Genomic DNA, 13,538 nt, shown 5'->3' with positions numbered 1-13,538 from the left:
GAACCTTTTGATGTGGACATTGTTTACAGTTAGTTTCTACTTTTCTTATTTCCTATTGTTGTTTTTAGGGGTCATCATCTAAATTAATTCCTAAATCTTTATTTTTTTTTCAAAATATTATCTGTATTTTAACAAAGCAGGGAAAATCTGTAAAATAACATAAAAACTATTTTTCAAAAAATCAAGCCTTAACATATATATTTTAGTTCTTTTACATAATGCTAAATATCTGTAAAATAATGTTTTTTATTTAAAAACAGTAAAAACCAAACAAACGAAAAACCACTATGTAGAAAAATACATGTTTTATTTCATGTAGAAATAATGTACAGTTTAGGCCTGTTATTTGTAGCAGTTCTTTTTCTGATATTTTAACATAAAATCTGCAAAATCACATGAAATCCCCCCCCCCCCCCAAAAAAAAAAAAAAGGTCCCTTAAACCAGTTTAAATCCATCATTTATGGGTGCAGCTCCTCCATCCTCTCACCATTCTGTGGTTTTCACTAAAACGACTCATTTCCTTCAGAGACAGAAATTAATAAGTTCTGAAGGCTCCGGAGGATTTAAATCACCTCTTCTTCCTCCTCCTCCTCCTCCTCCTCCGGTCCGCGGAACCCTGCAGCCGCCCGGCCCGCGATGGGAGGGGTCTACCGGAGCTGCCCTCTACCGGACCGACCGGAGCAGCTTCAGTCCGGGCTGCAGACGGAGGAGCTCGGAGGACGAACCGCAGCCGGAACGCGTTAAGGTGGAATTCGATTTATCATCGTGTTGATGCAGGAGCTGAGAGCTGCTCGTTTCTCCTGCTGGACCTGCAGGAAGGAGCGGCTTGACATGGAGGATTTCTGCTGCAAACCTGCAAACATGCGGAGAAATTAAAGTTGTTTCTGCGCCTCGGAGACTTTCGTCTGCTGGCGGCGGAGGACGCATGGGCTTGGCTCAGTCCGGCTCAGGCTCCGATGGCTGACCTGGAACTGTTCTACTTTGAGCATCAGCCCGAACCAAAGGACGCCTCGCTGCTGCTGAAGGCTGTCAGCGAGAGGAAGTGGCTCCATCCCGGAGGAGGAGACGCTTCGGAGCCGCGGAGAGCTGCGCGCCCCGAGGAGGAGACGTCCTTCACTGGTAAGCATGAAGAGGAGGAGGAGAAATGTGTCCAGCTGACTCAGAGCTCCTCCAGTGAACTGTACGAGGAGGAGGAGGAGGAGGTGATGGACGAGGAAGAGGAGGAGGACCTCCAGGAACTTTACTTGCTCTCGGACGACGACCTCTCCACCGACGGCTCCGGGAAGTCGGTGGACTACGGCTTCATCATCGCGGTGACCTGCCTGGTGACCGGCATCTCCCTGGTGGCCATCTCCTACACGGTGCCCCGGGACGTGCGCGTGGACCCGGACAGCGTGTCCGCCCGGGAGATGGAGCGCCTGGAGCGGGAGAAAGCCCGGGTGGGAGCCCACCTGGACCGCTGCGTGATCGCCGGGCTGTGCCTGCTGACTCTCGGCGGGGTGCTGCTGTCCACGCTGCTCATGGTGTCCATGTGGAAGGGCGAGATGATGCGCAGGAGAGCCTTCGCCTTCTCCAAACACGCCGCCAAGCTGTACGGCTCCGTGAGCCTGAGAGGAGGCTCCAGCCCCACACACCTGTCAGCTGACGAGGATTTAGAGGCGCTCAGCTGAATTTAGGGACGAGACAAGCGGAAAAGACTCGGAAAGTCGTGGAGGATCCTGACAGCTCTGTCCTCTAATCGGAGGGTTTAACACCTTTTTAATTTCTGACAGCTGAGGCTGCTTCTTTAACCCTCTGAACCCCCACTGGCTCGTTTTTACCTACTGTGAGCTCGTTTTACTTTGTAAAGTCCTGCACATCTGTGGAAACAACGCAAGGACAGTTAACTTGTTAAATCTGCAGTTTTAATGCCATGAATACTGAAAGAATACAAAGCAAAAGTTGCATTTCTTTGATTATTTATTTTGTAAAAACTGAAGAAGTCATCCATAAATGCCTGAAACCTGTTTCCAAGTGGCCACAGGTGTGACCAACACTGCCAGGTAAATGGTGCCTCTAATGCAGACTTACTACGTTTTCATTAGCCTCCATGCTACACAGCCTGCAGTTCAACCCAGTCCCAGAATTTTATCTTCATCTGTGCCACAAGAAGTGCAGAAGTTTTTTTCTTTTTTCTTTCTTTTTTTTTTTTTACAGAGTCAGGTTCAAGCACATGGGTAGTTTTTGCCAATTTTTAAAATAAGTCATGTGGATTAAAGTGATTTTGATGAAAGCTTAGATTTGGTTGTTCTTCCTGATGAGCAGAAAAAAATAAAGTTGAATTTCTTTGATTATTTATTTAGCAAAAATAGAAGAAGCCATCAATCGATAAAACATATTTCCAAGTCGCCACAGGTGTGACCAACACTGGAGAAAAATGGTGGCTCTACGTGTTACAACAGACTTCCTACTTCTCACATTTTCCACGCTACACAGCCTGCAGTTCAACTGAAAACTTGTAGAATTTTTGTCACGTGACTGTTGGTCACAGCTGAATCACACATGGCTTAATAATTTCCCCAAGAAGTGCAGAATTTTTAGTGTTTTTGCAGAATCTGGTTCAAGCAAACTGCTGACTTTGCTGAAATTTTAAATGAGACGCTTGTTAAAGACATTTTGAATGACTAAAGTTGAATTTGTTCGATTTTTTTTTTTTTTTTTTTTGGTCTAATTATTTTTTTTTTAATGTTGCACATCTCAAGTTCTATTTTTTCAAGCACCTGCATGTGTTACCAACTGTAGAAAGAAAAATAGCACCTCTACATATTATTATAGACACTTCACTGTTCATATTTTTGTTTTGTTTCCATGCTACACAGGCTGCAGTTAAGTCAAAAAATGTGCAGAATTTTTGTTAGATGATTGTTGGTCACAGCTGAGTCACTAATAGCTTCATAGTTTCCCCAATAAGTACAGAATTTTTTGTTTTTTACAGAATCCGGGTCGAGGGAATGGTTCTTTTTTTTGCCAGTTTTAAATAAGTGATGTAGATTTAAGTGATTTTAATGAAAGCTTAGATCTTGTTGTTTTTCCTCATGGAAAGAAAAAATCTGAGGTTAAATTTCTTTTTTTGTTGTTGTTTTAAAAAAAGTTTGAAAAATGTTGGACATCTTGATTCAAGATGTTTCCAAGAGCCCACAGGTGTTCCCAAAACTGGGAAGAAAAATGGGGACCCTACATGCTGTTTCACATCTCTTACTCCTCACATTTCTGATTCGTTTCCGTACTACACTGCCTGCAGTTAAAGAGAAAATTGCTAATTTCTTTTGTCACATGACTGTTGGTCACATCTGAGTCACTAATAGCTTCATAGTTACACCAAGAAGCGCTGAATTTTTTTTGTTTTTTACAGAATCTGGATCAAACAAATGGTTCATTTTTAGCAAATTTTTAAACGAGAAATGTACATGAAAGTCATTTTTGACAAAATCTCATAATTTTAATCTTAGATTTTTCCAGATTTAACTGTATGCTGCACAATACAAGTTAAAAACCATGAGAATGTTGAAAAAATCACTAAATCTCATCATTTCTGACTGATAAATGGTTTGTTATTTTCCCTAATGGAAAGAAAGAGAAAAAAAAACTATGTTTGAATTTCTTTTTTTTTTTTTTTTGAAAGTGTTGGACATCTTGATTCAAGACGTTTTGAAGAGCCTACAGATGTTACCAAAACTGGGAAGTAAACTGGTGGCCCTACATGCTATTACAGATATTTTACTCCTTACATTTTCAGTTTGTTTCCATACTACACTGCCTGCAATTCAAGCAAAAAAAAAGTTGTGGGATTATGTTTGTTACATGACTGTTGCTCACAGCTGAGTCATAAATATCTTCATTGTTGCACCAAGACATGCAGAATTTCTTGTTTTTTACAAAATCTAGGACAAAATAATGGTTCATTTTTGCCAAATGTTTAAATAATTCATGTAGGTTAAAGTGATTTAATGAAAGCTTAGATTTAGTTATTTTTCCAAATAGAAAGAAACAAAACACTGAGGTTGAATTTCTTTTTTAAGTTGCTGTTTTTAAGAAAATTTTAAAAAATGTTGGACATCTTGATTCAAGATGTTTTCAAAACCAAAACTGGGAAGTAAACTGGTGCCCCTACATGCTACTACAGATATTTTACTCCTCACATTTTCACTTTGTTTCTGTGCTACACTGCTTGCGGTTCAGGGGAAAAATTGCGGGATTTTTGTCACATGACTGTTGCTCACAGCTGAGTCATAAACATCTTCATGGTTGCACCAAGAAGTGTATAATTTTTTTGCTTTTTACAGAATGTGGTTCAAACAAACGGTTCATTTTTGGCGAATTTTTAAATGAGACATGTAGATTAAAGTGATTTTTGATGAAATACCATGAATCTAAGCTTAGACTAGAGCTCTGTGTTGCACACGACAAGTTAAGACCATCAGAAAGCTGAAAAAAATCAGCTGTTTGTGACTCTGATAAATGTTCTAATTGTTTCTACATCATTTACCAGCTGTTTCGGGGTTCAGAGGGTTAAAGGAGAAACACATTTTTTCAGGTTTACCACGGCGCTAAACACCCATATGAGAGACATCGGTTGCTGTAATTGTTCCATCTGCTCATGCATAAAGAGCTCCTGATCCAGTCCCAGTGGACGAGACGAGGCCTTCTGGGTGGAAAAATACGAGGCTTTGCTCGTTTGATTTGCAGTGAAACTCGGCTCGGTGGGAAGGTGCTGCTTCAGGTAGCGTGAGGCATGAAATACGAAGCTGGGAGGCCTCAGCGTGGAACAGATCCACGGAGTCTGAGGGCTTAACCGATGTCTGCACACAGCGGTTGGTGGTCGATACTGTGAGACAGCGCTGTGCAAGTCTGGAAATTTAGCATTTTATCTTTTTAGAACGAGTAGAATGATCTGTAGCAGCATTCCAACGTAGAGTTATACGGTGCTACACGAGAAAAAACATAAAATATCACACAAATGCTTGTCTGTAAAGGTGTTTTTTTGACCCTCGTGTCGTCCTGTGGGTCAAAAATGACCCAAAATGTGGAAAAAAATAATATTTTCACAGTGAAACTTCTGACGTCCATATTTTCAACATTTTTGGGAAATCTTTGAACATTTTTGGTGGAAAAAAAAATGTTAAAAAAAATTTCTTAAGAGCATTCCCTAAAAATTTGCTGGATTTTGGTAGATTTTTTTTGAGAATGCTTTTAAGAAAATATTAGACGTTTTACAAATATGTATCTAATTATTTTAGATATTTTTAGGATTTTTTGGGGAAGATTTTTGCTCATTTTTTGAAAATATTTACAAGAATTTTCTTGCCACATTTAGTGGATTTAAAAAAAACCAAAACTTTTAAGGGCAAGTTTTAAGGAATTTAGGGAATTTTTTTGTTGAATTTTTGGATTTTTTTCAGACAAGGAAACAGTATTTTTTGTGCCCGTAAATGAAGACAACAGGAGGGTTAAAAGCTGAGGCACCGACTGACTTGTTCTGACTGTAAGGTTGAGGCTAAAGCAGTAAAAACATGATCCGTCTTTGTTTTAAATGTGGACTATAGGACATTAAACAGCAGCTGATCTTCTCATCTGAGGTCTCGAGGAGCAGAACAAGGGGTTAAAAAGATATAGAGCAGAGCCAGAGCAGCAGGGATTTAAAAGCAATCAAGAGAGTCTTAAATTGAATTCTGTTACGAATGGGGAGTCGGTGTAATTGAGACAGGACTGGAGTTATACGTTTCCTGCATCCAGTTTTGAATCGACTGTAAACATGAAGCTGCTGCACCGTTATTCAGGTGAATAATGGGCTGCAGGAGTCCACATGAAAGGAAATAAGAGAGTTTTTGGGTAGTATTAGTTTGGTTTTGGTGATATTTCTGATTTGTAGATTCGTGTTGATTTTCAGTGGTCTAAAGTGGGGAGTGATCTGCTGGAAATATAATCAGGATTGAGATTTCAGTCTTATCTGTGTTAAATTGTAAGAAATAAGAAGGAAATCCAGTCTTTGTATGCAGCAGAGATTCCAGATTGTCGTGATTTTCAAGGTTAAATGAGACGTAGAATGGGGAATCATCAGTAAAATAATGGCAGTACTTTTGGGGAAGTAATCTCCAGATGATGTTGTATTGAATATATCCCATAATATACCCCTTTTGAACCAATTTATAAAAGTCTCACTTGTCCCCAGAATGTGTACTCGAAGTTTCAGGTCCAAATACTGCATAGATTGTTGGTTTTAGCAAAATACTTCTGGTTTTAGTGATATTCTGAATTAGTTTCTGTGGCTTTCAGTTCCCCTGAGCTGGTTTGGCCCCGCCCCTTTCAGGAAGAAGACTCTCTGCATCTACTCTGTCAATCCAGTCTTCACAAAATTATGCTTCTATACAATTAAGGTACAATCTCATCTCTGTTCTGAGAGATTACGTTTGTTTTAGTGCATTATAAACAGGCTGTTTAATTGTCTCTAACTTAAAATCCAGCTGAGATGACGCCGTCCCCACCCCTTTCAGGAAGAAAACTCTTCTTTATTACATATCTGTTTTTAATCAACATCGCTGCTTTTCAGTCGGCCAATCAGCTGTTAGATGGGGCAGGACTTGACATTTTTTCTTAACACCAACAACCACGCAGTTTTCATGCGTAAACCTGACCTGAAAGTGAGTTAAAATCAACAGTAAACAACAGAAAATAAAACTTAAATCTGAGACTGATGGTGCAATCCATTTTTCTACATGCAAGGTATCCAGTGATTCACACATGTTGCTTCTAACACAAAACAAGGAAACCGATGTGCAAAAAAATGTGCAATAAACATGCAAATCATCCTGGTTGAAGAAATAAGATGCAAAATATGTAGGGCTGGACCCGAATATCCGAATATTTGGTCGTGACGGTGGCATTCGGCGAGCTGCGCACTACGCAACCGCGCGCACATTTGTTTTGCTTGTGGAGGAGAGAGCATCAGGGATCAGCAACTTCCAGAAAAGTTACCAATCCCACGGCTTGTCAGGCCAAGAGACTGCAGGACGTTTTTTGGCTCGGGGTGCTCGCGTCGCTCCCCGACCACGGCCTCCATAGCCCGCCTGACGGCTTCGTTTAGATGCCCGACCTCTGGAGGAAGATGTTGGGGCGTCTGGGACATACTCTTCGTCAGAGGAGTCATGCAATTCTGAACTCTAGATAGAAATAAATAAACAATCTAACACATATACACGCGTAAATGCACTAAGTTTGATAAACAACGTCATCGAGAGGGATACACGAGTGTAATCACATATTGAAACTTTACTAGTTCGTCCTAGCAGATTCATGTTATTTTGGTATTAGGACAAGTTAGACTCAATACAGCATTCTAACGTAATTCCTTTATTATTTACTAAATGTACTAAATGTAGAAGAGTGGAAAACAGCAAAACAGGCGAGATGCTGCAGCACTCCGGGCACTTCTCTCATGTACTGCGCGCGTGCACAAATAAAGGGGTGAAATCAGAGGGAGGGACCAACAGTGTTTTGGGAGACGCTGCGATTCAAACTCCGGACAGCAGCTTTAATGTTAAAATGGCAAACTTTAAAGCAGAAATAAACATGTTACCACACCAATAAAAAAAAACTGTTTTGGTTTCAAGAGCTAATATTCAGTTCATGACAACTGTTCAGGTGTTTAAACTTTTATATAACCAATACAGCCTCTAAAAAATCCCGAACAACTACACTGCATTCTCAACATTTTCTGATGGATTGCATTTGTAACAAACAGTTTTCATCCAAGTAGTCATGTATTACACAGGGCCTGACTTGCCACTCTGGTAATGCAGGGAATGCAGAAAAACATGTTGCAATAGCAGTCTGCATGAATGGGCACAATTTATTACTGGACCGTGGACCAGTAAACAGTAATTTTTTACTGGACCGAAACAGTTTTTCTGGACCGAATATTTTATGCACAAAGTTGATGTATAATTTAATTTTAATAATTGTTATACAAATTTACTACTTTATTAATTATGTTTGCAGGTATGTATGAAACCAAGATCAAGATTCTAGCTCAAGAAAGCCCCGAAACAGCCAATGCGTAGGTTTAAAGAGTAGAAGATAGAAACAAGTCAAATTTTTTCCTATATGTTGTTATTACACCTCCGGAGGCACGAACATCAGATTAACAGGGTCCCAGATACAACACGACGCCATGGGCGAAAAGAAATTACCGTTTTTATATAGAATAAACCATACAAAATTAACTATTGGATAAAGAAAAGCACTCATATGAGATCAAAACATAAATCATGTACTCAACCATGCTAGAAGTACTATAAATCACAGAGCAATGTGGCTGGGTCAAGCAGAGCAACCTTGTAGAAGTGAAATGAGGTGTGGTTTATTTATTTTCTGTTTATATCATGTGTTGTTATCGTGTGATATCGCTATTCACACGAGAACCTCTCTGAGGAGCAGCCCTCCCCATCCGGACCGCACGCCGCTTCCCTTGCGCTTGCTGTGTGCTTTGACTTTCGGAGCAAGACGGCGGCGCTTTGTTCTGTTGCGCGGCACGGCGCAATCGCATTATGTGGAACTTAGGGGTTACAGGAAAAAAATTACACCGGACATGAGACCAGTAATGTAGTAAGTTTTACCGGACTTTTGGTACACAAATTGGATTTGACCGATGGTCCGACGTCATTGGCGCACACTGCAATAGAGATGTGTTTTAACCTTCGCTATGCATAGTTTTTGTGCCTAAACTTGACCAGACAGCGGATCAAGACCGAAAGTAAACAGAAAGCAAAACTAAAGCCAAAGACGGATGGTGTGTTTGTTTGAGAAAGCACATTTATTTAAAAAGGAAGCTAAATGTTCCTGTATTGAGAACACAGTTTAGTCTTATACGGATGTAAATTATGGGAGACTGGGTTGACTCTGTTGAGTGATTGGCTGAAAGGAGCCACAAGTGGGCGGGGCTTATCCTGTTATGACATCACATAAGGCTGTTACACACTTTCTGATCTTTGCTGACAGAAAACAAAGAAGAAGATTGAATTAGCTTCTATTTTTTTGCATTTGTAGACACAAAATTATGGTGAAAAACAATGAAAAAGCAGATTCTGGAAGATATTCCATTTTAAAGGTCAAATAAATGTTTTTTTATGCACAGATAAAGCCAATGAGAATGTGACATTAATCTTCCCAAGTTACAGTCTTTTATATGCAAACTCGCTTTTTTTGTGTTTACATATCGTGCAATCTGGAAACTTGCATTTTTTTTAAAATTTTTTTTAGCTCAAACTACCAAAGCCTTGTATAAACTTGCATAAATTACACATAAAGAGGATTGTGGGTTTTGTGCAGCATCGCTCTCTGTATCAGTATTTGCAGAAGGAACAATTACAGAAAACATTTAGCGCAGATGTTTTGTGTTGGAGACCTGAATGGATGTGAATGTGTACTTTGAGTTAACAGAAATGCTCATAAACTGGATTTTTTTAAGGACTGTTGAGCTTTTCTTCTGTTTTGTTTACGTCTATGGTTTTCCTCGTGAAGATCTCTGACCCACCATTTTGTTTACCGCCGCTTCTAATGATGCTGCTGTTTCCGTGGGTTCCTGTCTAAATGCCAGAGCGACTGAAATCAAACCTGAACCAGAGGTTGGTGTAAAGAACACCTTCAGCTCCTGCCTTTTTAGAACACAACACCTCAGATCTGGTTGTGTTGCATGAATCCATGTTGAACTCCAAAGAAAAGTCTGACATAAATGTGACATGTTGAAGTGACGTGCCAGTGTATGCTCACATTTTGTTCAAACAGCACCGCCGCAGGAGGTGTAATTAGATTTTGTGGCCGACGTCTGGGGAAGCTCGGTGTACGCCGTGAAACACTCGCGGGGGTTTTGACTGCAGATGTTCAAACGGATGGAGACGGAGTCGGCGGTCCCCCGGGGAAAACGCTCCTCTGGTGATTGGTGTTACTTAATTGCTCCGGGAGGGCTTTGAATCAGTAGAAAATATAAAACCAACAGCGGCTTTTTAGCAGCTTTCTCAATCAAGTCTGCTTCAGCCGCCTGTGAAAAATTTGCAGCTGCAGAGGGAAATGCTATGTTGGAGGTAATGGACCTGCGAACAAACAAAGCTGTGCAGAAATGTGCTGTGCAGCTCAAATCATCCTCCACACGACCTTCGCTCTCTCTCACCTCGTTAATCCAAATAAATAGAGAAATCTGCTAACTTCTTGATGAAATATTGAGTTGTTCTGATGCAATGCAGCAGCAGCTGACATTTCAGGAAGAAAACTATCTCTGCATCTACTTTTCCGAACCCAAAAATTCCATTTCTATACAACTAAGCTACAATCTAAGCTATGCTATGATAAATTACATTTGTTTCAGTGCTGTTCTGAACAGGTTGTTTGAGTGTGTGTAGTTTAAGTCAGCTCAGATGCTTCTGTCCCCGCCCTTTTCAGGAAGAAGACTCTCTCTTCATCTACTCCGTCAATCCAGTCTCCATAAAATTACATTTCTATACAACAAAACCACAATCTTAACTATGTTTTAAGAGATTACATCTGTTTTAGTGTCATTCTGAACAGATTATTTTAGTGTGGTTTTTAATCCAGATGTGCCGTCATTCCTGCCCCCTTCAGGAAGAGGACTCTCTCTGCATCTACTCTTTCAATACAGCCTCCACAAAACTACATTTCTATCTAGCTAAATTACAATCTCAGCTACGTTTTGAGAGATTACATTTGCCTCAGTGCAGTTATAAACAGGCTGTAGAGTGTCTGTAGCTTTAAATCCAACTCAGATGCTGCTGTCTCCGCCCCTTTATATAAATAATAAAAAAACAATGTGCAAAAGAACATTCAATTAATTTGTAAATCACACTGGTCGAAGAAATGAGATGGAAAACCTGCTGGTATTCAGAATTTAAACAGTATCAAAAAGCTGTGCAGAAATGAGCTGTGCAGCCCAAATGATCCTCCTCATGACCTTCGCTCTCTCTCACCTCGATAATCTAATTAAAGAGAACAATCTGCTGACTTCCTGATGAAATATTGAGTTGTTCTGATGCAACAGCAGCTGATGTGTCGAGGAGGAGTTTCACAGGTTTTCCTTTGTTTGCGTGAAACAACATCTCCTCATGGATGAGCTATTTTTGCAGAGAACCCCCCACACACTTGCTTTCTCATTCATGTGCTGCAGCCGCTGCTTTTCCTGCATTTCCCAGATTGACTGTTTCCGTCAGAGAACAGCTGTGAGCTTGTTGCATTAAGGATGTAGGATTGCAGCGAGTGGCTCAGCATAGTAAGGCAGTCGGTTTTCACGCTTGTGAAAAGCATAAAAGTGAGACTCTTAAATCACAACACAAACCGGCGATGCACTCGGGCACATTCAGGGAACCATCTGTGGAGGTTTTCGTCTTTCCAGCTTCTGTTCGGCAGAACAGATTTCTCCTAATTAACATACTTTGAGATTTGTCTGCTAGCGTGCTGGAAGAGTTTAATTTTCACATCATCATCCATGCATGTGGGAATTACAGTTAACAAAACACCTCGGATGTTACTGTAATGGCTTTTGCCTTGCTAAAGTGGACTGAAGTTCATTTCTCTCCTACAAGCACCTGGAAATTTAACAAAACAGCCTCACCAGAAGGTCTGAAGAAGCAGCAGAGCATTTATCTGAAGATGCTTCTCATTTAGATAAGAGGGATGTGCAAAAAAACAAAACTGGTGAGTTTAATTTCCTGATTTTGATATTGGCAGCCAAAAAATGAAGAAAATCTGCTGTCCCTGCCCCATTCAGGAAGAAAACTCTCTCTGCATCTGCTCTGTCAATCCAATTTCCACAAAATTGCATTTCTATACAATATAGCTACAATCTCAGCTATATTTTGAGAGATTACATTTGTTTCAGTGCTGTTATAAACAGGTTGGTTGAGTGTCTGTAGCTTTAAACCTAGCTCAGATCCTGCTGTCTCCGCCCCTTTCAGGAATAGAACGCTCTCTGCATTTACTCTGTCAGTCCAGTCTCCACAAAAATTATGTTACTATATAACTAAGCTACAATCTAAGATATATTTTGAGCAATTGCATTTGCTTTAGTGCTATTATAAACAAGCTGTTAGAATCTCTGTAGCTATAAATTGCACTGAGCTGCTGCTGTCTCCACTCCTTTAAGGAAGAAAACTCTCTCTGCATCTACTCAGTCAGTCTGGTCTCCACAAAATTATGTTTCTATACAACTAAACTACAATCTAAGCTATGTTCAGGGAGATTGCATTTGTTTTAGTGCTGTTCTGAACAGGATGTTTCAGTGTCTGTAGCTTTAAATCCAGCTGAGATGCTGCTGTCTCCGCCCCCTTTAAGGAAGAAAACTCTCTCTGCGTCTACTCTGTCAATCCAGTCTTCATAAAAACATTCCTATACAACTTAGCCACAATCTCAGCTATGTTTGGAGAGATTACAGTTGTTAGTGCTATTATAAACAGGTTGTTTCAGTGTCTGTAGCTGTAAATTACACTAAGATGCTGCTATCACTGCCCCTTTCAGGAATAAAACTCTCTCTGCATCAACTCTTTCTCCTCAGTTACGGAATTTTTCCTAACTGACATACTTACTTTGAGATTGTCTGCGAATTAGAGTTAGCAAAACGCCTCTCTGATATTATAATAATGGCTTTTTGCTGGAATAAAGTGCACTGAAGTTCATTTTTCTCCTGCAAGCACCTGGAAATTGAACAGAACAGCCTCACCACAAGGTCTGAAGAAGCAGCAGAGCGTATGATTGAAGATGTTTTTCATTTGGACTAGGCGGGGTGTGCAAAAAACAAAACCGGTGAGTGTTTTTTCCTGGTTTTTATTTTAGTAGCCAAAAACTGAACAGACCTCACGATTTTGTTTTTGGTTTAAAATTCAAAAACCTAAAAGCTGAGTGACTCTTCTGCTTCTGGTTTATAAACAACTCAGAAAAAAGGAACTGCCAAAAAACTAAATTGGAGCACACTTCACAGGTTCTCTCCTTTTTTTAATCAGACACCGGGGATGTTTTTTTAAAGAACCTTTTTGTGTTTGTTTGTTTTGCTTTTGTATTAAAACTAAATGACATGTTTTCTATTTAACCCAGACCATTGTGCTGAAATGGGAGTTTTTGTCAAGTGCTGTCTCCAAGGTCAAGAATTAAGAATCATTTTTAGCTTGAGAATGTTTTATTATTTGTGACTTTATAAGCAACAAAAAAGCATTAATTAAAGAACAGGGGTTGTAGTAATTCCTCAGAAATCTGCTTGGTTGCACAAACATCTATGAATCCATCTCTATATGTGCGTTTAAATCTGAGATTTTTTCCCAATGAAGTAAATTAAAACGAGTAACTTATGGCTTCGGAGGCCAACAAATACAAACGAAGGATGAAGGAGGCCACAGAGATCTAGAAGCTGGCGAGCTGCTTCATGAACCAGGACAGGGGGCGTAAACCCTCTCGTATACCTGGGACTCCATCCTCCAGAGACCACCGGATGGCCAGAAGCGTGGGT

The 13,538-nt window shown here is 40.2% G+C and overlaps 1 protein-coding gene across 1 annotated transcript; it reads left to right on the top strand.

The window, feature by feature from the left end:
• The first annotated feature begins 428 nt into the window (after nt 1-428).
• LOC110960908 (transmembrane protein 74-like) lies at nt 429-9,506 on the top strand. Its single transcript, XM_051955523.1, has one exon. It carries the CDS (start codon nt 958-960, stop codon nt 1,669-1,671), a length of 714 nt encoding a protein of 237 aa, XP_051811483.1. The 5' UTR covers nt 429-957; the 3' UTR covers nt 1,672-9,506.
• Nucleotides 9,507-13,538: the final 4,032 nt, after the last annotated feature.

The sequence above is a fragment of the Acanthochromis polyacanthus genome, chromosome 11 (assembly GCF_021347895.1).
Source record: "Acanthochromis polyacanthus isolate Apoly-LR-REF ecotype Palm Island chromosome 11, KAUST_Apoly_ChrSc, whole genome shotgun sequence".
In the NCBI taxonomy this organism is placed as follows: Eukaryota; Metazoa; Chordata; class Actinopteri; family Pomacentridae; genus Acanthochromis; species Acanthochromis polyacanthus.
Note: the sequence above shows the minus strand (reverse complement) of the source record. Positions and strands in the feature narration are given on the sequence as shown.